A 27,851-nucleotide genomic window follows, 5' to 3' on the forward strand; every position below is an offset into this window, starting at 1 on the left:
TGCAAAGCCATATGATCAGAAATTCCCTTTACTCTCAGCAACAATCAAATAAAATGACAGCTCTGGGAAAATTTTACAATTGCAAATAAAGTTCTTATACTATGATAAAAGTGATCACATTTTTTAAAGCACTCCCTAGAATATTTACTTTCACAGACAGCACTGATCTTGCGTTTTGATGGACTTGGACTTCCAAAAAAAAGACTGCACCAACTATTGAAATGGGGAGTAATGTAGTTTGGGCATTTTAAGATGTAGCAAATGTAGACAGAAAACCATTGACAGAAGAGAGGAGATGATATCCATCCCCTTTGATACATTGAGGTAGAAAGAATAAAGTTTCAGGACTCTGCATAAAAAACGGCTAATTGTTATAGGTGGTGATAATTAGAACTTCTATGCAACCAACCATGATGTATTCTGCACCTAAGTACAGGGTACAAAACGCATTACAAATTCTTTGGGCAATTATATCTTTATGTCTTAATAGAGGTAACATAACATGTACATGTGAACAACGTTCTTCCAATTACAGATGTATTAGACTCTGGGTTCAATAAGAAGGTAAACAGAAAGCTTGCAAGTCCAATCTTATCTATATAGGTCATTAGAATCCATTAAGAAGATATCGTATGTGTTTTAATAGCTATCTTAGACAATTACTTCTACATTAATTCATTATCTTCATATTTTTGCTGGAGAACCCTGCCAACAGGGTGCCCTTCTTGCTGGAGAACCCTGCCACATTGTGGGTGCAAACCACAACTATTTACATACAGCTGTTTTTTCACCTTGCATATGCAGTGTGATGGAGCAGGACCCTTACCTGTCCATTCGTGACTGAAAGAATGGTTCTCAAACTTCCCGCTCCTTGTGATTACCGTCACATTGTAAAGTCTCCCAGGAGTGAGAGAGCTGAAAGAACACTCGGTGACAGATTTTGAGACAGCTAACGGTGGGAGGATGTTACTATGGTGAGACAGCACTACCAAATAGCTATCAACATCACCGGCAGCTGGAAGCCAAGATATGCTAAGGTAGTCACTCCGACCAAAATTACTGACAGTGACGCCAGTTACACTGGACGGGACTAGGAAAAAAACAAAATAGATTCATAATTAGCATAAATGCTTCAGGGTAATGTTTATTATTTGTATATGAATACCCTGTTGATATTTTGGGTTCTTTCTACATTAAATATTTGTCTGGCAAACAATATCAAAGCAATGATGTGAGAAAGCTATAGAGATAACACCGGGGTTTTCATTATTCAAGAACCTAATCACATTCTCTTATTAGGACACTGACAAAGAAGCGTGGATCTAAATTAAACCCACTGGCTGTAGACAGGGAATTGGCACATCTGTGTTCCCAGTGAAGCAGAGGCTTCATTTAGATCATTATATACTAAACCCTCATTTGTACAAATGATCTAATGTGCTAATGTTCCAATTGTGAAGGCACATGTAAAGTAACTTAGAATTAACTACAGAAGCAAAGGTCCACTTAACCACTCACACCTAAAAAATGGCCTCTCCTGCCCTCTAGTGGTGACATAACATACCGCGCGTGCTGCGACCAGAGTGGTGACAGACTGCACGTTATCTTTATTATTTTAAACGTTAACGTTATTTTTTTGAGAAAGCTACATGCCTATTGTTTAAAGGAGTCGAGGTATGTCCCTTGAGTGCAGGAAAATAATCACTTGAAGGAAGGAAACGGCATGATTAAGTTCACATAACTATGATCCTAAGGATTTTGCTGATCTTTTATAATTAAACATTTTTTTCTTGTCTTAATGTTCCTGCTTCCTGTATGCTGACTTTTTTCAAGTAGTCTTTATCCCCTCAATAAGATCTCCTCTAATATTTCAGGGGGAATGTGTTGTATGTATGTATGTATATAATGCAGAAACAGCATATAAACATAATAAAAAGGCAGGTACAGCTTTTCCATTAGGAACGGAACCTCCTTTGTGTCCCATAGAGCTTGCAGTCTAGTTTACATATTTTTCTGTTTCTGCTGTATTATTGATCATTTACTATAATGTTTAATAATAATACTAGTTATGTGTAATAATAATTATTAGTATGAAGTGTCCTTCCTTTTCAGTTTTTTTAATTGAAATAATAATATGTTATGTAGGTGTCTCCCATAAGAGCTCAAATATGGTACATGACATCACAACCCTATTAACAGGTGTTTTTTTTTTTATCAAGGGTGCTATAGTGATTTTTGTATTACAATAAAAAGAGGAAAACAAATTTAAACCTGCGTACACCTACTCATCATGAATGCTTTTTTCAATTTACAGTGTATTCTACAAAAAATACTAAATTCGAAATAAAAAAAACCTCTTCTAAATTAAATATAATGCAACACAACATTATAACTAAAAAGATTTAAAATCATACTTACTGTTGAATGACAGGGCCATTATTGTATAGTAATTTTTAGAATAATGCATTTCTTTTATCTTTTTCTGCAACATTACTTTCTCAACTACTAACAAATTAAAAAAAAACAACGGTATTACCTGTTCTGCCCTCTGCAATAGTCTGCCTTGATGAAACTCCTCCACTAACGGTGGTCACCACAACGGAGTAGAGTCCTCCTGGCTTGAGGGAATGGAAACTGTACTTATTGGTTTCACTGGATACACTCTCATTTTTGATGACAATGTTCTCATGGATCAGTAAAACTTGGTAAGATTCCACATCTCCTCGACCTCTTGTCCAGTCAGTCTGTAAGCTTGTTGTCGACCCCAGGTTTGCTACATTGAGAGTTGATACCTGTGCTGGGACTATTTAAAAGGCACATTTAGAAAAAGAAAGAAATACATATTCTCAGCCTAATTATATGTATGAAAATGAACATTTTATTCATTCGAAGAATGTATGCTCCACTCAAAATGTTGGGAAACATGATATTTACTAGAATAGTCCATAGCCATAAAAGAGTAGACCTTGCAGGAATGTCCCATTTTAGAGAGGACTAGATCTTGAGCATGTCATTGCTGATCTTAAGTTCACTTATGTGATTACTTGTTGCATTGTAAATGTGTCCATGCATATTAATAAAATGACTAAGATTGTATTATTATTTTCTGTATCTGTTTGGATTTTTGCTTTTTCTCAGCTTTGTCAAAGATAAAAATGTGTTCTAGCAACTAATGGAATTTGTGATGACTGGCAGATAGCGGCAGATAGGAAAGATGACATTTCAAAATTTGTACCAAGATCAATTTTGAAAAACAAGTCATATTGTATGGAAAAATATCTTAAACAAAATACATTCAAGAAATGCTCTCACCTGTTCTTCCATCAACAGACGTTGAGCTACGTAAATCGCCACTCATACTTATGACTGTGGCTGAGTATTTTCTGCCTGGTACAAGATCTGTGAAGGTGAACTCTTTGGCGTCTTTAGGAATAACTTTGTTAATGAGCGTAAGGTCTCTATCTGTGAGCAAAACCACATATCTATCCCATTCAGCAAAAGGTAGCACCCACATGATACTAAGGGAAGATTCATTGGCATGTTTAACCCGAAGATGCAGGACAGACTGAGGAGCTGTTGGGAAAAAAAAACATATTTCTGTTTAAAAAGAGAACTTTTGCTGTTGTATGAGCTGGCTGTTGTGTTATTGCTTTTTTCACAAGACACCTAGGCATTACGGTGAAAGACACATGTAGAATGCAGACTTTTGCCGATGTATACAGTATGTCTGTGGCCCCTTGTATTGGCTTCACCAACTGGACTTCAAAAGAAGGTTGCGCCAAACTCTGTGCTCACTGCCAGCAAGACATTTCTAGCCCAAACCACTTACAAAACAAACAACTGCTCATCGTTTCCCACTTAGATTCTAATACAATTGAGGTTGGCAACTACAACCTAGCAAATTTACTAATAATCTAGACTTGAGTCTTTTTGATAAAGAATTCCTACTAAGTGTCTGATTCACTGACTCATACTGACATTATATTGTATTTAACCTGGCAAGACTCAATCTACTAAATCCTGTTTGACCTTGAGAAGGGGGGGGTGCGTACTTGCTATGTTTACCATAGTTTCACTTCTTATTGTTTATAGAATGTGAACCAACTAACCTGTTCTGCCTTTGCAGTGAGCAACATTTTCTAATCCCCCACTCTCCACAACAAGAGCAACGCCATACAGTCTCCCAGGGATGAGGCCAGTATCTGAAATAATATACTCTCTTTGGTGTTTTTCTACTGTAGAGTTCAGCAATACAGAAGAGTGGTTGAATAGCACAACTTTGTATTTTTCCCAGTCTCCAGAAGGTGGCAGCCAGCTCACTTTAAGTCCTTTTAGCCCATCACTGATTGCTTTCAAATCCGAAACTTTCTCAGGAACTAGATTAAAAAAAAAAGTAGAAATAAAAAAAGCACTTATAAATTCAAAAAATAAAATTTCTTTGAAAGCTCGTAAAAGGTTCTAATGAGGAATTTCCAAGAAGTACGACACAATGAAGAATAGAATTAATGAAAAAAAGTCATTAACAATGGACTAGAAAATAAAAAGTCTATTGTTTTTGTGTCTGCATATAACAGAAAATGATATACTCATACTGAAAACTTAATTTTAAAGATGTATAAATTAAAAATGAGGTACACTGACTAAGTAATCCAAGTAACTCGTGTTTTAATTGGAAAATACATATTTTGCTATAAAACCCTTCTTGTTTAATACAATGGACATAATAGGAGAACTACACAACAGAGTATTTTAATTTTTCCTTGTTTACTTCTGCCATGAGATTTTTAATGGATGGTATAAAGACCACATACATCATATCTACTATTATATAGAAATACATTTTATACAAGATTATAATAACACAATTATGACACAAGCCCCAAAATACTTACTGGTTCTACCAGTTGCCATCCTGTTAGTGCCTAATTCACCAGCAACGGTGGTGATGTTGATCTGATAAAGCCGTCCTGGAGTAAGGTCAGTAAAGGTGACCTCTGTAAGCCCAGATGGTACGGTCTTGCTATATTTGATTGAATCCTGGTCAGATACTGTGACATTGTAGAAATCTAGCTTGCCTTGAGGTCTTTTCCATCGGACTCGTAGAGTATTTGAGCTTCCATCACTCTGTACAGATAATTCGGATACCTCAGCAGGCGCTAATAAAAAGGACATTGTATTATGTGAAATATAGTGAAATTATCACTTAACTAATTTAACATTGGTAAAAATGCTACATGGGAGCATTTTACATTAAAGGGCTTGGAGCAGAATAATCCAACTGGCGCACATTACAGTGGTTTAGATTCATTAATAAATCAGGTGTTGAGTGTTATCAGGCTTGATTCCCTATAGAAAAAGCTTGCAGGAGAGTTGTGTTTCACTTTCTTGACTTTACTTTACATTATGAAGGTCCAGCTCTAGTAAGCTTCTGTAAGAGCTTTTGGCTAGCCTTGTATAATAATTCCCATTGAAATATGCAGTATACAGTGCCAGCTCAGCCCTCATTGTAGGATAAACTTGGTTGCATTGGCCATGCATAATGAATAGTGACGTGAGACAGTTAAAAAGCACAACTCACCTGCAAACTCCCCTACCAACTCTCCCTTGCAGCACTAGAGTTTATGAGCTAGAAAACATGTTTGTAGAATAATTGTACGAGTCAAGAATATTGTACATCAATAGATCCCCTTGAAAAAATATATTTGTCAGTTCTAGAACTTACCCTGGATTTGCCAATGTATGTTAAAAGAAGGAAAATACAAATGTTGTTGAGTAGACAGCTGTAACTACAGAGGTACTAAATATAAATTTTAGGCAAAAAAAAATAACTGTATACAATTGGTATTGGGCCAAATTTCTGAGGAGATTTTGATCTTATTAATAAAAGTACAATTGGCCATTCAGAAGCAAAAATGTCAAAAAAAACTATTTTAGGATATGACATTTCAAATTTGAAGTGTGTGGCTGGCAGTGCATCATCTAATAGATAAATCTGTCAGACTGTCTTTTTGGAAATGATAAAAAGATAAAAGAATTGGTACTGTGAAAAGGGGGTTGGAAATCCAAGTAAATCCACATAAACTCACTGTCATAGTACCTGTTTGTATTAATACGGAGTCCCCGTTCTTCAGGCCTACGGCCTCAGTAAGCACAGTAAGGTTATATACGTGTCCAGGGACAAGGCCATAAACAGTGTGCATAGTAACAGTATTTTCCAGGACAATTTCTGTAGTTGTTCGGCCTTGGTCCAATAACAGCAGCTTGTAAAGCTCTACGTTCCCCGAGCCGGGCACCCATGACGCACGGATACTGTCTGGCTTGCTAAAAACATTGATATTCTTCACTGGACTTGGAACTAATAAATGGAAAACAGGTTATTGGAAACACATAATTCTAAGTCTGGCTGAGGTTTTTAAAGCTGTTGTGAAAGACAAGTGAGATGAGGATTAAAGTCTCTTTAACTTGAAGAAATTATTACTTATTCAGATGAAGAGTGGGAGTTAAGTGACTACGTTAATTGTCATACCTGTGGACCCATTAATTAGAATAGTAGGCGTGCTCTTGTTTCCAGAAATAGCTGTGATGATAATGCCATATCTGGCGCCTGGGATTAGTTTAGTAAATGTGGCTTCTTTTCTCGAAATATTACCAGGGATTTCAAGTTTTTGGACACTTTCCTTTTTGTTATCAAGCAGGTGCAGTTCATATTGATCCACCGAGCCTGGAGAAGCAGTCCAAGAGACCTGGAAACTTGTTGATGTGACTGTGCTCTTTCTCACTTCAAACAGACGAGGTGGTAGAGGATCTTGAAACAAAGAAGTACATACTTACATAAGAAACCGAAGATATTTTGTATGTTGTACCTTTTTATTTATATAGCACTAATAGACATATATAGTGCTTTACAGATTTCAGTATGATAAAAAAGGCATAATAATTGCAGTCATCTTATAAGCACATTAGTAATGATCGAGGTAAAATAGTTATACATTAGGAAAGGAGGTCCTTGAACCATAGAGCTTACAGTCTTTTAGGTCATAATTTAATTTAACATTTTGTATATAAATTGAAATTTATTGCATTCTTCTAAAAATAGGAAGTATAATAAAGAGAAGGGACATAGGAGCCGTTAAGGACAGGCATCATACAGGTGGTATAAATAGTGGCAGCATAGACAGATAGGTTTTTGAAATCTAAAGTGGGTTTGATAACAAATATGGAGTTATAACAAATCGAACAGAGAAAATATCAGATGATGCTTTTGGACCAAACAAAAGTCTCAGATTTGTTTAAATGATTAAAATAATAATGACACGATCATATGCAAGGAGGTAAATGAAGGAGAAGGAGCCAAGTTTTCAGACGTACAGGAATCTTAATTCTTTGAACATTTTTCTAGTCATGTCACATAGAGAGCAAAAAGAGAAAAAAAAGCTTGCGTGCCTACAAGGTGCAGTTTAGAAATCCAGACTTTATCTAATCTATCTGGCCCAGAAAACAAAACACTTAGTCCCTTTAACATCCGTTAGAACAAAGGAACAATGAGTTTGGGAAGTGCCTGCAGTGCGAGAGTTCTGTCTGGAAACAAACACTTAAGCCATTTACATTGTTATAAAAATTCTTTGCTGGCGGCGGGCCATCAAGCAATATCACCCACTTTACTTATGGGTGAAAATACCAGATCCACAAGCCGTGCAAACTTTGAAATTAAGTGAAATTTTCTTGAAAATGTAACCCGGGACATTAGTTCAAGAAGTCAAGAAGATAATATCAAGATGCTCAGTACGAAGAACGTGAGGGAGATATGCCACTTGTTCTTAGACAATTCCACCTGCTGCGTGGCGAGTTGCCACTTTATGAAATATATACTAAGATTTGTATTTTATCTCAGTTAAACATCACTGGTTCTTGATGTTATCATATAAAAACGTATTAACTTGGTTGTAGAAACACAGAAAGTATATGATTTTAAGTGGACATATTTTTTCTTATAAATTACAATTAGTGTGCCATTTGACATCTAAGATCTATACAAGAATCGACCCTCTTGTCTGTAAAAAAAAAAAAGTCTCTTTTATACCTCATTTTTATATCCAGGATTTAAAAATTAATTTGAATAATCATTTTAAATGTCAGATTTGAGGATCCTTGTATTTCTTATTCATTTTACAAAGTTTAAACAGTATTCTCTGAAGATGAATCTGGCGACTTTATAATGTTCCATAATAAAAACATTAATGAAAAGGTTACTGCTGTAGTGTCTCAAATTTGTTCTATGATACAGAGGTGAGTCATTAAGATTTTTTGTCATTCATGCTATTACTCATTTTTTATACTTTTTCTTTTGATTTTGTCTTCTAGGAAAATGGGGGATTTCTGTCTATATACACAAGTAATAAATATGGGGAAGATTGAACTTTCTCGAAATCTGAATGATTTCGTATATTATTAAAGCTTAAACGTCTAGTCTTTCACTGAACCTTAGACATATGATAAATACCAATATACCAATACCAATTTGCTATGTTAGTTGTTTGATTAACCAACAAGACGGTTTCTTAAATAACTAGACAATACCAAACGCTCTATGACCTGTTCATTTCTAGGACTGAGCAAAGCACAAGAGGTCATGTATTCAGACTTGAAGAAGGGAACTTTCACTTAAAACAGCAAAAAAGTTTATTTACAGAAAGAACAATAAAGGTGTGAAATTCCCTACCCATAGCTGTTGTGCTGTCAAATTCAATAAATCCCTTTAAATATGGAGATGATTCTTTTAGCAAAGAATAATATAAAAGGATGTAATTGTGCATTAGGACAGGATTAGTTTGTTCCCAACAGCAAAGTTCAACCTAATGGACTTGTGTCTTTTTTAATCTAAATTACTATGGTATCTATTTATAGTGAAACCACTGCTAACTTTCAGCAACAGGGGATGGGTGGTCCAGGGAGCAATTGTTCACAAGGGTTGATTCAAATTATTCAAAAAGGGCTAGTCCAAATTGCAATGTACCCATGAGCGTGGTAGTAAAAGATTGATGATAAATTATCTTATTAATCGATATGCATGTGTCTGTCTCTATTTTTCCATTTAATATATATATATATATAGTAAAGGACATTTTATAATATTTTATGGTTATAATCTTCTTACCAATGTCATCATATGGTATTAAAGTTACCAAGATTCGTAAACTGTGTATCATTCAAGGCTGCCTTCAGGGGGAAAACATACCTTCTGCCAAAGGCCCCACGCTAAAGAGTGCCCCAGAGTACCATTGCTTATCACTCTCATCACCACTCCCATGGTCTCAGCATTGCTATGTGAAGTGGAGCACTGCGATATGATGTCATATCACAGCATCAGTGAGTATAAATGTGAGTGAGAGAAGAAGACCTTCCTAAGGTCAAAGGTGCTCTGAAAACCTTTCATGCCCCACAAACTCATTACTGCAAAGTCATTCCTTAGCACCAAGGCTTGACCCTTTGAATGTACTACAACTTGAACACATTTACAAACACTATTTTAATGTTATATCCTAAAGCATTTTTATGTTCAGTTTACACCCCTCTGACATTATACACACTTACTCTAACCTGCACATTCTACCATACACACGGTTACACCATACACACGCTTACACAATACACACACTGACTGCAACACATACACTTACACACTATATCATACACGCACTCACTCATTTACACACAAAGTTATAACACACAATCACTCTAACACTCACAAGTACCTTTTTGGTAGAGCTGTTTGCATGCTGTTTGCTGTTTGCATGCGGTGCACACTGCCGCACTACTACTACTATGAAGTATTAAAATCCCCAAATTCAGTGATCTTTACTTAGATGCTCCTTACTAACAATGTGCATTACCATATATACATTGCCAGGTTGACAAGCACTTAATCTTGAAAATGTACTTCTCCATCAACCATAATGTTATTACATTACTAATCGAAGTGCACCACAATACTTTTTACTAATTTTATCATATTTTTTATGGAGCCAGGTAAACTACCTTAAAGGCAGGTTAAGTTACGTGGTAACACAAATAGAAATAGAAAGAGCGAACTGAAGCATGAGAACTAAAGAGTACCACCAACTAGTTGACATAGGGGAGTAAACCATACGTAAAATAATTTGACTATAATACAAATGCTGTATTATACTTTTTTTATTTGGATTTTGAAGTGGAAAGACAATGTGAACAGAAATATTACCACTAAGCAACAATATTATTTTTCTTGAAGGAAGACCTGTAGCATCTTTGCTCTCTGGGGACATTTTATTTAGAAGAAAAAATAAATTGTGGATATGTTTGGAGATGAATATGTGTAAAGCGAAGGTCTGAAGCAAATGGTTAAAAATTAAACAATGAGCACAGACATCCCATTGGTTGATACGGTCTTTGTTTTTATGTAGCAGAGAAATTGGTATCTATTATTCTATTTGTTTTCAAAACAGGAGAAAACTCAAGTAAATATGTTTCTAAAAGAATGTTCTTAAAGAGAAAATGACAGCTGGATTGCAGGATACAATAAATAATATATCCTTGATGGCCATGCATCTTATTCAATCTATAGATGTACCTACATCAGAAAGATTTTCCATTTTCCTCATACTGTGTCACCCTACTTCTTCTATTTTTATGATGGTAGAAATGGCATAATGTATGCATATAGCCTTGTCACATTTTATCTTTATCACTCACCAGTAAAGATGTTTGGTGTCCAGCTGGGTAGACAATGGGGTCTACAGGAATTCAGGACTATAACTGGACTATAAATATGTTCTTATGGCCACAAGGCCGACCTTTAGTTAAACAGAACTAACACAAATATACAGCTCTGTTACAGTTATATAGCATCCTGTTCAGCAGGATCCGTGACTCACCCCCTGATTCATAGATGTACAGTAGCACCGGGGTTTATTACAACAGAATTCATAGGAAATTGAATAGCATATGCAATACGCGTGCGGTATTAACTTTATAGATTTTTACAAACTGCCTACAGACCAATCACAAAAGCTGGACAGGATGGCATTTTAGATTGGACACTAGAACTCCTATTAGGTGCAGATATACCATAAAGAGTCAGCCACTTATCAGACATGGGTAACAGCTGCTGTACACGGTAACACACTGGCAAAATATCCTGAATGTTTTCTAGTTCTAACAACGTTATTTAAAAAAATATATCTTTCACTAAAATAATATACTCAAGTAAGTGAATTTCCTCCCACTGACGATAGTCATCAAAATCTACTCACCAACGGCTGTGAATCTGCATTTTAAAGCTGAATGGATCAGTAAAACTACCTGTACATGGGTACATCAGGTTAAACACAGGGAAGCAGGCAAACTCTACTCACATAGCTGTTCTTTATTACCAATCCCGACAACCTAAAATTACCTGTGAGTGGAGGGTGTGATTTGTAATTTAAGTATTGTGTCAAAAGAAGGCTGCACCTGCTATATACTATGGACAAGCATCCTATTTATGGAAGAAACTTAAAGCTCAGCTTGAGAATTAGATGATGAAAGATCCTCCAAAAGGAAGCATATTGTCCCCTAAAGTTATTATTTTCTTTGCATTCATTAAATTCTAGAACAGCAAAATTCTTTCTGAAGAATACAATGGTTATTGGAAATTGGTTCACAAGGAGATAACATAATAATAAAAAATATCCACATCATATGTACATACATATCACAAATCTTAAATTTTAATCTTAAAAACACATAAGTCAGGAAAGCAGATCATAAATTCCTATTTTAGCATTTAACAGCATCTCAGCTACCCCCTTGCATTCTTTAATGTTTCTATCTGTAGCACAGATACAAAAATTTCTCTCTGAAATTAAATGTGATTGGAGGATGCATGTATGCAAACAGAACATCATGTGATGCTACCTTGCATTCTCCACTTCCACCTGCTCCTCTTACCTGTTTGTAGAGAAAGATTCTTCATCTCTCCATCCTGAAGAGATATGATTTTTATGTCATACACGGTTCCTGCCTCCAACCCAGGCTTCATACACTCATAGGTGTTGTTTGTCTTTTGAATGGGAGTGCATGTGGTTTCCCAAAAGTTGCCTGCACTGTAAGTCAAGGTAAAGTTACATGGGTGTCCTGGACTGCTCCACTTGATGTAAGTGGTCTCGGAGGAAACATTTGTATCTGTGACATTGATGGTGCATTTCACAGGCTCCACATACTGTGAAAAGAACATGCCCACAAAGTAATGTTACATAAGAACATATAAATGGCATTAAAATATTGGAATCATCTCAGAATTCTACTATTGTTAATTTTAGATATGAAGAAGCAGAAAGAAAAACAGATTTGAAATCTAATGCTGAGAGTGAGGAACAAATGCACATTATCAGCTAATATGAGCATACGTTGGCACACATCTACACATACATCCACATAAGTGCTCACCTTGATGAGGTTCAGCGCAATCCACAATGTCAATCCACACACATATCTTAGCATTGCGAGCAATCTTATTTAAATAATCCTATCTGGATAATAAATTACATTGCAAATCCCCAACATAAAGATTTCCTTGGTAATCCAAAGTGCAGAAAAGATGTTTTTTTTTAAGGAGGTCCATAAACTTGAAACGCGTGGCTTCTCTCCAGGTAAGTGAGTACAGGAGGCAGGGTTTTCTACATGGAAATGTTTCAACAGGTAGTAAAGAAAATTAGCACCTAAATCCGTGTGGTTTCTTTCTAAAAGGGGGTGCAGGTAAGGAAAGGGGAGCTAGGAAAATCCGATTAGGGGAATAATTTAAGTAAAGGGTATAGAAGGCAATGTCTTTCAGCCCCCACATTGCCATTCTGACCCAGTCTATGTCTGTTCAGGCTTTTCCATCCACTTCCGCAATCAAGAGTCAGTTTCCTTGGCTGATTCTAAAAGCGACGATAATGAGCAGGGAGTTGTGGCTGGATCCAGCCCAGGCAGAGCAATAGCCAAGACCTCCCCTCATTCAGGAGTTAAAGAATAGTGCAGCCTGTCTTCTTGGCAGCTACCAACCCTGCCAACTTCCTGTGACTGCTGAACCTTCAGTAACCTTCTTGCCCCTCGTGAAGAGCTACCATTGCCCATCCACTAATCCCTGCTGTCCTGTGCCAGCACTTTCACTTTTCTGGTTTGATCCTTCTTTTGCTTAAAATCTTGTTTCTTTCTCCCTCCAACTTTCCTCTCCCCCACCCTGCTTTCCTTCCTCCTATCTCCTCGTTTTCTCTCTCAGGCTTGTTTCCCGAGGCTATTTTTGGCCCTTTTTGTTTTCTTTTCATAAAATGTTTGGCCATTATAATTTCACACAAGCTGCCTCACCCAAAAGGTCTGACTCTTTCACCCGTTCTTTTTGGTTTGTGAAAGCTGAAAATCAGATCTTTTTATATTATTACTCTGAGAAATGTTGCAATTTACACCACAACATAAGTACACAGCTATTCCACACAAAAATGCTTTCAATCTTATATTCCAGTTATTTCAATGTCCAGTAACAACTTTCAACAATAGGCATCTTAATTTTCTGTATTACAGCAAACAAATTACAACATACCTAAAAATATTGACTTGCTGCTGGCAACACCTGAACAACGCTGACACTGATACAGTAGCATGTGTGATTCTAAACCAGATCTTCCCTTCTTTACAGCAATTGATGGTACATCATTACTATTGCTATTCGTGGATTTTCAATGACACAGCTATGCCTACAGCCTAATTTTTAACCCACTGTACTATCAAAGTCTTTAAAAGACAACCAATACCCTGTACACACTGTTATACACAGACACACCAACATGCTTAGCACTGTATGCCTGCTATGTGTATTTTATACTGAATAAATTGGTCCCATTATGCAGACTTATGAGTGTGCAAATACATAGAAGAACCTTATATAGGCATTTTACACAAGTAATGTTGCATACTTCATAAATATTTCACACATATGTATAGGACAAAAAACATCGACTTGTTCTTCATGGAGATGCTCTTAAAAAGTATATTCGAATGGCTGTGAGGATGTCTGTTTTATTTACAATAAATAAAAACAAAGCATGTTGGCTTCCATTAGGCTATGTGAGAATAAAGAGAAAGTGTGTTTGCCAATGTGGTATTGGATTATACAATATAGTAAGCCAACTGGGGTGCTCTAAAGTAGTGGTGGACTATGGCAACACACATCTCTGTCCCTATAACCACATTACTACAATAGATCATGTGCACATTATACACACAATAGATACATCTGCTACAGGGATAATCCCAATGTTCCACCAGCATTACACAGTTAACACAAAATTTATCAAGACAGGCTGAGAGTGAAGGACGTCAAAGGAAAATATCTACAGACCACATGGAAAGATCTCTGCTTTCTCACCAAATAGAAGTTAAAGTTAATTCATAAAGTATATCAAAAGAGCTTTTTTAGAATAGTCCTGCAGTTTACTGCAAGGGATAAGGAGCAAATGGAGAAACTGGTATAGTGGGCCAGCAGATGAGCAATGTGATAAAATAATTAATCTGGCAGGAGTGTTAATGATGGATTGGAGTGATGAAAGGGGAGGAAAATTAGTAGATAATATGTAATGGCTATTACAAGGGAATGGCTTAGTATTTTGGTAGTCTCAGGTGTAAAGATTTGGTGAAGAAAAGAGGAGACCTGAAAGTCTGAAACCAAGGCAATTAATTTGGCCTATTGGGTAGACTGAGGTATTCTAAACAGTAATAGAGTTATCAGGAATTGTGGAGATGGGGAATAACCAGAGGCTCGGTGCTTGGAGATATTAAGGTTCAGGTATGCCATTTAGGATGCGTTAGAAGAGAGAGTGAGAGGTCAGGGGAGGAAAGGTGAATAAGCATGGTGTCAGCATATAGGTGGTACTGGAATCCAAAGGAAGAGATTACTTGTCCCAGGGAGGAAGTTTATATAGAGAAGAGAGGAGGCCCCAGAATTAAGTCCAGTCACACCAACAGAGTGGTGGTGGAGGAGAACAGATGCCTTAGAAGGAGAAGATGAAGGTATGATTCAAAGAGATAAGATTCGGTAAATAAAATAATAACAAACTGGTACAAAACGGGAATAGGGCCCTGCTCTTACACGCTTACAGTCAGTTGAAACAATAGGGGAGGACTGCTTGAAAGAGGATCAGCTGGTTGATGAGCTGTCTAGGTCGTTGGGTGTTCAACTCAGATGGCTTAGACAGAATGCTGGCTTATAGTGTTATGAAGAAAAGGTTGTATCCTTCTTAAAAGAGGTAGGTATTCAGAGAGCTTTTAAAATTTGCATATGATGGAGAAAATCTGACAGAAGGGGGAAAAGGTACTGATGGTAGACAAGAAACAGAGGTTAGGAGAGGAATGAAGACAGCAGTTAAGGATGTATTTGGATAGGAGGGTAGATATATACATGTATGTGGTGCACAGTTATTAAGAGCTCTGTAGGTCAGGGTCAGAAGTTTGAATTTGACTTTGAATGCTATCGGGAGCCAGTAGAACGATTGGCACAGAGGAAAAGGTGACAGAGTAAGATTAATCTTGCTGCAGTTATGAGGATGGAATGGAGCGGTAAGAGGTGTAGAGCGGGAAACCAATTAGTATGTAGCTGCAATAATCCAGGCAGGATATCACAAGGGATATCACCATAATAGACTTGAAGTAAGGGGCTGATGGTAGGACTGTTTGCAGAGGGTCATGTTTGTCATGTGTGGTAACGGAGGATGCAGCAAACAGGAGTTTAGTATTTGTTAGTTTCCACTGCCTCTGGATAACAGTGAGTAAGAGGCAGTGGAATTTTGAGACTGGAACTAGATGTTTATAAGCAGGGCAGAGATGCTCAGGGGTGAAATCCAAAATACTGCATTAGGTAGAAAGAAAGGAAGTGTAGAGGTAGAACAAAGGAGTGCCTTGGGAGTAAAGGCCACAAAGGAAATGCTGAAGAAAAGGTTGTAGCACCAGAATGAGATCCATGGGAAAAAAAAGGTTGGAATGGTATAATTATATTCCTGGGAAAGTTGTGGAATTACAATAACACAATGATCTTGCACAGGCTGTTACTAAATAAATACACTGACCCAGAATATAGTATCGCTGAAATATTTATAGCTTCTACATTGGCAATATTAGCCCACACTAACAACTGTGGATGCCCATGCACAGTAATATTGCATGTTGTTACTGATTCTAACATTTTATTTAACTAATCCTCAATTAGCAGATCCCAAATGCATACAATAAAGTTTTTTGTGCCCCAGCGTTTTATGCTGTCGATCTAACTACTAGAAATTAATCGTAGCCCCTACAGCTGCCATTGTGGCCAGCCCAACCATATAGCCAAACTAGGTGGCTGCCTAGTACTGTGATGAAGCACTCTTATGGTCACAGCATGATGTCATTATGACAAAACTAAGATACAATTGCAAAATGAACTTTGAAAACAGTAATGGAAAAACTATAGGCTGTTTGTCCAATAGATGAGATTATTCCATGAGGGTCTCCTCAACTTGATCCAAAGTGACATGTTTTACAGAATCTTTAATCTACATTCTCTAAAACAACAGGATCTTTAGATGAAGCGAGTTTGATATGGCTTGTTCTGTTTCCAAACTCAATAAAGATTGTAATTTTTGTATAAAACAAGTGCACTATATGACCTGCAATAAAATTCCTCCAGCAGGTACTCCAGTAGTTAATATGTCTTCCTGTGCAGAATAATTTTACTGTACAGGCTGCGGAAGTGAGTTTAGGGAGTGCCCGGATATGTGTCTAATAGCAGGCTCCAGGGTCTTTAGCTGCAGACACTTTCCCAAGGTTTCCTGACATTTTTTTTAAAATACCAACTTCACTCCCTCTTTATCAGGAGGAAATGGGCTTTGAACAACCTTTGTCTGTGCTGCTTTGAAAGCACAATCTGTAGGTTTACTCGCAGCTGAATGTTGGCGGATAAGCTAAACATATATATTTTTTGAAAAAAAGAAGAAAGCATAACCAATTTTTTTTTCTTGAGTAAAAGTATATGTCTGTTATTTTTGAATTGTAATACTTTGATCTTAGCTTGTAATGTGTACATTGAAAATATATTCCTTTAATAATGACGTTATGGAATTTAAATTTACCGTGATCTGTCTTGGGAACTTTTCAAGTACTGATGCATATGACGCATACCTTTTTTTAATGTAATTTTTCAGATGACGTCAAAATACTTTTTTTTGGTTGTGGAATATACTTTAATAAACGTTGGAATACTGGAATAAACGTTGATTGTTCCTTAAACATATAAAGCCAAACAAAACATTCTTGCCAAAGGTTTGGATGGCTCTCGGTATTCATACACAAAAAAAACCCCTTTGTTATATTGTTACCTAGCCCTTGAGGTCAAGGATCACACACATTTTGATATTGATTCCAATAGTGCCTTATACTGTATTCTTGTGACTATTTTTGTTGTGTGAATGAGCACTAGGGCTGAAACAACTAATCAATAAAATCGATAATAATCGATAATGAAAATCGTTGTCAACGATTTTCATTATCGATTATCGAATCGATTTTTATCGATTATAAAAAGGTTTTTTTCAGAGCAAATGCTCTGAAAAACTCCTCTCATTATATAACCCGACTGCAAACAGAGATCGGATTATAACACTAGAATCCAGATCCCCCGCAACGCTGCAGGGGACCTGAATTCCCCTCACTGTCGGCCGGTCTCTCACTTCCGTCTCTCTCCCCCCTCCCATACACCCCTCTGACTCCTCCCCCCTCCCATACATCACTCTGCCTCTCTACCGACTCGTTACTTACTTCATAGAAGCCTCAGCATAAGTGAAGGGCAGTAACGGAGGCTGTCTGTGCGCATCGTGCAGACCCCCACCGGCTGACAGAGAATCATCCTCTCTGTCAGCCGGTGGGGGTCTGCATCGCACAGACAGCCTCCGTTACTCACCTTCACTTACGCTGAGGCTTCTATGAAGCTGCAGTGAAAGTGCCTGTCAGTAACGGAGCCGGGTAGAAAGGCAGAGCGGTGTATGGGAGGGGGGAGAAGTCAGAGGGGTGTATGGGAGCCACCCTCCCATACACCACTCTGGCTCCTCCCCTTCCCATACGCCACTCTGCCTCTCTACCCGGCTCCCTGGTGTCTTGTGAACCTCCGTTGCTGACAGGAGGCAGAGTGGAGTATGGGAGGGGGGAGGAGGCAGAGTGGAGTATGGGAGGGGGATGGAGGCAAAGTGATGTATGGGAGGGGGAGGACCCAAAGTGGTGTATGGGAGGTGGCAGAGTGGGGTATGGGAGGGGGGAGGAGGCAGAGTGGAGTATGGGAGGGGGAGGAGGCAAAGTGATGTATGGGAGGGGGAGGAGGCAAAGTGATGTATGGGAGGGGGAGGAGCCAAAGTGGTGTATGGGAGGGGGAGGAGCCAAAGTGGTATATGGGAGGGGGGAGGAGGCAGAGTGGAGTATGGGAGGGGGGAGGAGGCAGAGTGGTGTATGGGAGGGGGGAGGAGCCAGAGTGGTGTATGGGAGGGGGAGGAGCCAGAGTGGTGTATGGGAGGGGGAGGAGCCAGAGTGGAGTATGGGAGGGGGAGGAGCCAGAGCGGTGTATGGGAGGGGGAGGAGCCAGAGTGGTGTATGGGAGGGTATTATGAATTTCAGGGCATATAGGGGTATAAGGCATATCGATATTAGGCATATCAGGGGGGCATAAAACATATCTGGGGGTAAACGGTATATCAGGGGGCTCAGTGGCATATAGGGGGTATAAGGCATATCGATATTAGGCATATCAGGGGGGCATAAAACATATCTGGGTCAGGTGTGCATAACCGGGGGCAGTTTGGTAAATAAAAAAAATTAAACAAGGCTTTTTTCTCATAGTTTGTATTAAATATGAAAAATAGTTGACATATGAATTAATATTTACTAATAACTTTGTATTAAAACCTAGTTTGAGAAACACTGTGTTTGGGTTCTTGTAGCTTTTATTATTATGTCGGTAAAATAAGAAGGTGAATAGAGAGAGGCCATTGCAATAAAGAGATGAAAGTGTAAATTGTATGTTTTTTATTACATTATTTTAAATTGAAAAAAAATTGCATTTTTTTATCTGATTAATCGATTAATCGAAAAAATAATCGGCCAACTAATCAATTATTAAAATAATCGTTAGTTGCAGCCCTAATGAGCACAATACCACAATATTCAGGAAGCTTGTAGATAACGTGCTATTACTTGTGAAAGCCTATGCCGCCCCAACTGTCCTATTTTATGGGACAGTCTTGATTTCAGGCACTGTCCCACTGTCCTAGGTAGCTGCCACACTGTCCAGCGAGGAGATCTTTTGATATCGGCCCAGGCAGGTGAAAAAGCAATGCGTGCTGTCGCCGGTGACCATGCCACCCACCCAGCCCACTTTTAGGAGCAGTAGTGCCCTCCCTGCCATTTTGGCCACCAGCAATATTGGGGGTTATGAAAGCCAAATTTTGAGAAGACACTAAAATGTAAATTATAACAGCCCACCAAGATAGAACAAGACTTATGTAGGGTCTTGATAACTTATTTAAAGTGATTGCTCTGTCAACTTTAATCTTTCATGTGTCCATTGGTGTATGCAATTACAGCCTGTATCAGGCTATGAAGGGCTATGCGTTTACATGGGGTAGTGACTAATCACTATACTGAGTATTGGTGGTAATGTATTATAAACTATATGGGGACAATAGTTATATAGCATCAAATAATGAAATAATAATCAACAATAATAATATGCAAGATGTACGCTGCTAGTTATGAAATTTTGCTGTAAAAGCATTATATCTGGATTAAGAATAGCCATATTTCAACTTTTCATAAAATCCAGTTTGTTCAGAAACTGAAATTTCAAAATGAGTCAATGTGCTGTGCTCATGATTTTGACTTGTATGAAAGTACCAATAATTACATCAGACACAAGGCCAGATTTAAACTCCAGGTATTTCTAGGTAAAAGATGGAATGTCTTCTTCGTACGGTAAAACGAGAAGCATTTATATGGCTTTGTAGGGTGGCTTGAAGTGTGAATATGAGCAGAATTTTGTTGGGGAGTTATTAATAATTGTAGATAATAGGCTGGGGTTTAGGTGGAGGCAAGTGAGGCTATAGTTAAACCTCAGCCTTTAGGTCATGTTTGGCCTGGCTAGTGGGAATTCTGTACTTGCCTTGATGCCAAAAAAAACCATATGTTACCAGTTTTGTTAGTAGGCTCAACCACTTAAAACTCTACAGTAGTTTCAATTGTATTTGTTCTACTGTATTGGCACAATGATGGCAGCACCTTAATAGCAAGCTAAAGATTTGTGTACGATAAATGACAACATTTTGTTTGTTGAGCAGTGTAGGCCAGAAAAACCCAAGTAATTTACATATTTAAATAACAGCTCCCCAAATGTTTATATATTATTCCATACTTCAACCGTTTTCATGAAATGTTTACAAAGATGTTATGTTAATTTGTAAAAGTGTATGATACTTATTGCACCTAAACATTGAAAAAAATAAAATTTGCATAAATAATTTTGAAGTAAGATGAAAACCTACCTCTTCGATCGAATTGACGTAGAGCTGTGTTGTCGTAGGCATCATGACTTCTGTAGTTGTGGATAGGTTTTCAGTATCATTTGGACTTGCTGTGCCAGTGTGCCTGGTAAGTTGTGTAGCATTAATAGTGCTCATCTCGGGACTACTGGTTTTCAGCACCCGTGGATCAAGGGTGACAGATAATGCATTTCTTGATGTTATTGTTATGGTAGTCTGTTCTGGATCTGAAAAGAAAAGAGGGGATAATTGCAATTTGTACCTTCAGATCTAAAAAATTATCTTATATTATCATGCGCCATAATGAACTCCCCAAATCAGAGCTCATTACTGGGGCTGTAGGTCAGTGTGTTTATTCTTTGGATGAGGTAGCGGTGTTTAGCATTATTAATATTATTTATGGTTTTATACGGTGGCATCATATTCCGTAGAATAGAACAATTAGACTTACAGAAACAGCAGGTAAGGAGGACTTACAATATTATAAAGCAATTATTAGTACAATAATAATTAGTGCAATTATTTGGGCATTAGTCCCAAATCCTTTTTTGAACCACAAACTATCCCAGTGTTCACTTTCCTTACTACAATTCGCTAAATGGACTTGTACGGGAAGACCACTAATAGAGTTAAATCTAAGATGTGCTCTGTGGCCATAAGTGGAGCTTAAACACTTAAAAGTTGAATACGTTTGCCCAAATCTATAGCTGTTCTTTGCATCAAGCACCAGGGGTGCCAGAATCATGGGGGGACGGGCAGCAAGGTATTCTTCCTAGTGAGACAGAGCTGAATTGGTGGCAGCCTCTGCAACACTTTGCTAGAGTCAGGTCTCTCTACTGTGACCAAAATCTCAAAATACAGAGCTCAGAATGTTTGGTGTATATGGGCATATGACAGTATTCTTCAGCCCTGCAAGTCAGAACAATCAGATAAATCAGCAAGGCAAAGTATTTACAAAATAAGTTGTGTGAAAACATAGAGCTAAATCTAAAATGGAAGAATATGGGAGGGGGCACCAAGGATTCTGCAGTGTTGTTTGATCTAAATAAGATGGGGCTCCCACCCTACTACTGAAGCATGTGTTCTCTACCTGCCCAACAATGTGTTTGTTAATTATAAGGATTTTATATTCATTCTTCTGCAGCTCTAATTTGCTGTATTATTAATAAATTGCAAATCTGCTTTATTTGCATATGTTAAGTAAAAGGTGCTGTTCCACTTAGACAAAATATCAAATACCGTATTTGCTCGATTATAAGACGACCCTGATTATAAGACGACCCCCCAAAATCTGAATATTAACTTAGGAAAAAAGAAAAAGCCTGAATATAAGACGACCCTAAAGGAAAAAAGTTTTACCAGTAAATGTTAATTCATGTAAACTATTTTTTTTAATAAAAGCTATGATTGAGAAAAATATTTTTTTTGTTTTTATTTCTTGTATTTTCCAGCCTGTCCCCCAGTTACGCACATCTGCCCCCAGGCTTGCCACTCCAATATGGCACTGTGGCCCATGATATGCCTTTTAACCCTCTATATGCCACTGTGCCCCATGGTATGCCTTTTGACGCCCTATATGCCACTCTGCCTCCAGAAATGCCTTATACCCCTATATCCCATTCTGGCATTTAGGGGGTTAAAATGCATATTATGGGGCAGAGTGGCATATAGGGAGGTATAAGGCATTTCAGGAGGCAGAGTGGCATTAAGGGAGTTAAAAGGCATTGTATAGAGCACTCTGCCTCCAGAAATGCCTTATACCCCTATATGCCACTCTGGCATTTAGGGGGTTAAAAGGCATATTATGGGGCAGAGTGGCATATAGGGAGGTATAAGGCATTTCAGGAGGCAGAGTGCTCTATTAAATGCCCCCTTAACGCCACTCCAGAAATGCCCTATGCCCCCATTTAACTAACACACACACACACACTCTCTCCCCCCCTCCCCTCCCCTCTCCTCTCTCCTCTCTCCCCTCTCTCCCCTCTCAGCCCTCTCTTACCGGTGCTTCCAGCCGGGGCAGCGGGTTGACGTCGCCTTCTGCTGCAGCCGGAAGGAGGTGGAGTTGGCAGCGGGGGTTTGTATGCGTCCGTCGCGTATACTTTCCCCGGCTGTCAGAGATCAGAGATCTCTGACAGTCGGGGAAGGTCTACGCGACGGACGCAGACAACCCCCGCTGCTAGCCACACCTCCTTCCGGCTGCAGCGGACGTTGTCTACGCGGATCGCGTAGACGTCAACCCGCTGCCCCGGCAATACAGCAGGAAGCACCGGTAAGTGTGTATGATGGGGGGGGTGAGACAGGAGGATCCAGGTCCCCTGCAGCGGTGCGGGGGATCTGGATCTTAGTCTCCTAATCAGACTCTATTTCAGGTCTGATTAGAAGACGACCCCGATTAGAAGACGAGGGGTATTTTTCAGAGCATTTGCTCTGAAAAAAACCTCGTCTTATAATCGAGCAAATACGGTACTCTATGTAGTCAATATTTTTTCCAAATAAAAAATAAAATAAACAGTTCAGAAGTTTTTAAGATGCCCTTTCAGTTTCTGTTGCAGCAAACTGAGTTAAGCATTTATAATTGGGATAAAAATTTCCTTGATTAAATATATTCATGGAAAGGTCATGAGATAATGCTGCTTTTAGTTGCAGCAAACATACTTAAAAGAATACCTTTCATTTTGAGGGTTTATAGAATAAATTGGATATATATCTATATAAACATGATTTGAAATAAAAGATAACCTGTGACAAAATAGTCAATAAGCTGGTGTGGGAAATGAAGGTAATTGAGTAGTCAAAATATGCAGATAGATTAGAATCTCATTTGCATTCCATTCTAAATGCTCTTTTCAGATATTTCTGAAATAATATTGCAGAAATGAGTCAGAGGAAATTAACTTCGATGCTAAATTGGAGCATTAAACATCATGTGCAAGCTACAAGTGAATCTATTGTGCATGCATTGCTAGTGAGCAGTGATATTTCTCTATTTGTGATAGTTGTTGATTTTTATGTCAAAAGTACTGGTAACTACTGACCACAGGTTATGGGCTAGTTTACTGAACTTGAAGGGCCAATGTGGATTACATGCTAGGAGGCTGTGCCAAAACTCAGCAGCGTATGTAAATGTTAGGGTCCCTCTTTGGCCATTTGAAATGTTGGAAGGTATGGTGTATGTTTATATGCGTTATATTCCTTTTCAGCTAGTGATCTGAGCCTTGCTACAGGGTGGTAAGATATTATAGCTCCTGACACTTGTAAGACAAAAAGTGTAGATGGGTGTAGTTTAGAAAACTAGATTAATTGGGCCAGTGATTTTAATGTACAAAATTAAAGGGAAGTGTCATCTTCATAGTTTTTAGCTTAAATCAATTATTTAATAGATATTTCCTTTGAGGTACTACTAATATACCTGAAAGAAGATCAGATTTGTGGCTAATGGTGTGAGCACTAGTGCAACTAGTCAATTCCCTGTCCTGTCAGATCCCTCTCCTCACCACAGCCAGATAAAGATTACCAGAACCATTAAGTAGCAATCATAAACATCAAAAAAGCTGAAATATAAGTTATTGGAGGGTTGAACATGCACATCCTAAGAAATGGATGATAACATGGCTGCTCCCAAGATATATGGAAAAGGTGATCTTATAGAGACTAGTGAGCTGACAGTGGTCTGACAATCGCCACACGCAAGTCAACACATACCGTACTTGCCAGCTGCATAAGTAAAACTAAAATAGTAAACATGGCTTAGTACGAGAGCAGACTCTTCTCTGATCATGAGCTAAGAACTGTGTTGGGCCAAAGCACTCACTTCCTAACCAAACCATTATTTCTAATATATTGATAACTATTGCTTATTTTAATCTGTTAACAAAATTAGATGGAACATTGATGAGAACAGCTCTCACTGAAATACAAAGAAAGGGGAGGATCACCTCACTTTATGGTCAATAGGTAGGGTGCCTAAAATCCAAGTGGTAAAGTAAGATGAAATATTACCTTATCCACGATACCTATGGTAAATTGTATGTATTTCTCAATCTGAAAAGATTAATTTCCAAGCCCATGTAAATTAGTTTAGCGTTAGTTTGCCAACAATTTGCCATTCAGAAGCAGCTCTGCAGTAGTTCCAACTAAGCATCTAGTTTATCCAGTGTTATTTTTAGGAGGCATATGTGCTATGACTTAAATTGAAAATCATATCCTTATAATAAAGTTCTATATGCGATAACTCTGATTATACTACTAAACACATATTTGGAAAGCAGAAAATCTTTCCAAAATGGCATATTCATATAGTTTCTATTGGTGGAAAACAAGTAAAGATCATATTATGCCTGTCTTTACTATTCTTCTACTCCCAATAATATAGGTTTTATTGATCTGTCTGGAAGTAAATCACTGTCTGTAATCTCAAGTGTGAAATAACAGAAAACAGTTAAAAAAATTAACATGTGCTGTGATATTATCAGACTGAACTTTCACAAGTTCAATAAGAAATCTTGTCCAAACACTCTATGTTCCATTCAGTATTAACAGGTAGATGTCAGTAGCAAAAAAATATACTTTATTAGAATTATATAATTATCCCTCAATTTATTAACGTAGGCTTACAAATAAAAAAGAAGCTCAATCGTCCTGATGTATAACTGTGAAAATAGGCAAGTAACTCACCCTCATCTAGACATATGTTTTTATAAAGTTCAGTTCCGTTTTCATCCACTTCAATCCTCATCCAGGTGTTTGGATATTTTCTTCCCTTCTTAACAACAACTCTTTGGCCTTGTTTTCTTAGGAAGAGCAAGGTTTCTGACACTTCAAGAACGCGATCAGCTCTGTGACAAGTCCACCTTGGAGCCCAACTGCAATCCACCAAAACTGCTGGTCGAAAATGAGAAGCTGAAGAATTGGACATGCCAAGACACAAGCTTGACTTAAAGTTTAGTAGCTTTCCATTGTCCATCCACTTCCATTGCTGGCTCCGATGAGTAGAATTGCATTTTCCAACACTGACCACCTTACCGCCAATAAGACACAGATTTTTCTGGTCATGGAAGATCAAAAAACTCTCTACAAAAGAAAAGAGAATCATGCCAGCTAAAGATAAAACAATGTGTAACAGACAATTATTAAATGCATTTTATTAAAACATCAAGTGTAATTAGTTTAGACAAACTTTGCTATTCTGTACATGTGGAGTAGCTGACACCATTAATTAGCTTGTAAAACCAGACTTTTGTAATCTTGATAAATGCGCTTGTTGAGTTCATACGATACCCCAAAGACACCTGAGGTACAGTATTTTACTGTTCTTAAAATACCAATGAGGATTATACAAGAATCAGATAACAAGGTTAAAAGTTGGAGAATAATACTGTATATTAACCTAATAACCCAACATTGTGCAGCAGTTGTGATAGATATGTTACATAGTTACATAGTAAATAAGGTTGAAAAAAGTCAATCAAGTTCAACCCTTCTACCTAACCTTCATACTCTTGATCAAAAAGAGGGCAAAAAACCCTAATTAAGCTATTTCGAATTCTGCCATCAGCTCTAAAATATGAATGTTATTCTATTATATGTATCTCATGCCTTTCTAAAAATACATCCAGACCCCTTTTGAAGGCATCTAATGTATTTGATAACACCACCTCCTTTGGCAGTGAATTCCATACCTTTATTGTCCTTACTGTAAAAAATCCCTTCCTTTGTCATCTATGAAATCTTTACTCTTCCCCCCACCAGCTGTCAGAGAGAAGGATCCGGGTCCCTTGCAGCGCTGTGGGGGATCTGGATCTTAGTGTTATTATCCAACCTCTATTTGAGGTCGGATTATAAAACGAGGGGTATTTTTTAGAGCATTTGCTCTGAAAAAAACCCTCATCTTATAATTGATAAAATCGATTCAACTAATCAATAAGGAAATTCGATTTTCAGTATCGATTAGTTGTTGCAGCCCTAATATATATATATATATATATATATATATATATATATATACTCAATCTAAAATTGAAAGCAAACAGACATAGAAATTTCAAGTTTTCTTGTGGCAGTGATGTGAGAGTTGTATGCACACACGTGGATGTGTGTTGTCACAAAACAGTGTAGTTGTGTAGACTGAATGCGGCAGTGCAATTTGTATTTTCTCTTTTGCCAGGTAGCCAACATAGAGACTTTAGAAAAACATCCAAGTTCAATATAATTTGACCTTTGCATTCATGTGCAAAATGGCAGTGGTAGTAGTAGTTATGTAGCACAGATCAAATTTTACCTCAGTGCCATATTATAGACCGTATGACAGCAATGGCACTGTTATTGTTTGTAATGGTAATATGAAAAGCATTCATAAAAGTGAAATCTAAAGAGCATAGCTAGGGCAATGTAACCATTTAATGGGGTAAATGCGGGAAACAATTCAATAAACACTGTAAATTTAATATTCACTATTCATATTACAAAGACTATGAAACTTCATTTTAATGAAGTCTATGTGCTAACAAATTGGATCTGAAAACTAAAGCATTTTTACCCTTATATCTGATATATATATATATATATATATTTATACAGTATGTATAAATATATATGTATATATATATACCGTATATATATATATATATATATATATATACACACACACATACATAAATGTTTTGCTAACGTTCCTCTATGTTGGCTACCTGACAGAATATACAATAAAATACACAGGTGCATGCAGTCTATACGACTATGCAGCTTAAATTTTGTGACACAGATAAAATTGTGGACAGAACTCACACATCAATACTACATGCAAACTTCAAACTGATTTGTCTGTTTACGTTCAATTTTAGACTGAGTATTATATATGTATATGCACATAATATATAAATAATAGGGCTGCAACTAACGATTATTTTAATAATCGATTAGTTGGCCGATTATTTTTTCGATTAATCGATTAATCGGATAAAAAAAACAATATGCACATTTTTCGTTTATTTAAAATAATTTAATGAACTGGATGTTAAAAAACAACTTAAAATTTACATTAACATTCTTATTTTGTTATGATGTAATAAAAAACAATATTTTCAAAGTACAAGAACCCAAACACAATATTTATAAAACAAAATAACCCCAAACATTCTGAAAAGAGGTGGACTATTATTGTTCAAGAAACTGTGCCCCAGCCCTGGCACTTTGCACCCAGCACTTTGCACCCAGCACTTTGCACCCAGCCCTGGCACTTTGCACCCAGCACTT

The 27,851-nt window shown here is 37.5% G+C and overlaps 1 protein-coding gene across 1 annotated transcript in view; it reads right to left on the bottom strand.

Annotated features, from left to right (window-relative positions):
- LOC149302716 (receptor-type tyrosine-protein phosphatase beta-like) overlaps positions 1-27,851 on the bottom strand; it is a 56,186-nt gene that overhangs the window by 25,388 nt on the left and 2,947 nt on the right. Inside the window, exons 2-11 of the mRNA XM_089481949.1 lie at positions 25,275-25,670; positions 20,604-20,827; positions 11,965-12,235; positions 6,527-6,805; positions 6,098-6,355; positions 4,893-5,156; positions 4,110-4,376; positions 3,313-3,573; positions 2,537-2,803; positions 827-1,090 (exon numbers count right to left, since the gene is read on the bottom strand). Coding sequence (XP_089338075.1) covers positions 827-1,090; positions 2,537-2,803; positions 3,313-3,573; positions 4,110-4,376; positions 4,893-5,156; positions 6,098-6,355; positions 6,527-6,805; positions 11,965-12,235; positions 20,604-20,827; positions 25,275-25,670 — 2,751 coding nt within the window. The remainder of the gene's footprint in view (positions 1-826; positions 1,091-2,536; positions 2,804-3,312; positions 3,574-4,109; positions 4,377-4,892; positions 5,157-6,097; positions 6,356-6,526; positions 6,806-11,964; positions 12,236-20,603; positions 20,828-25,274; positions 25,671-27,851) is intronic.

The sequence above is a fragment of the Sceloporus occidentalis genome, unplaced genomic scaffold, assembly GCF_023333645.1.
Source record: "Sceloporus occidentalis isolate IW3139 unplaced genomic scaffold, rSceOcc1.0.p SCAF_17, whole genome shotgun sequence".
In the NCBI taxonomy this organism is placed as follows: domain Eukaryota; kingdom Metazoa; phylum Chordata; class Lepidosauria; order Squamata; family Phrynosomatidae; genus Sceloporus; species Sceloporus occidentalis.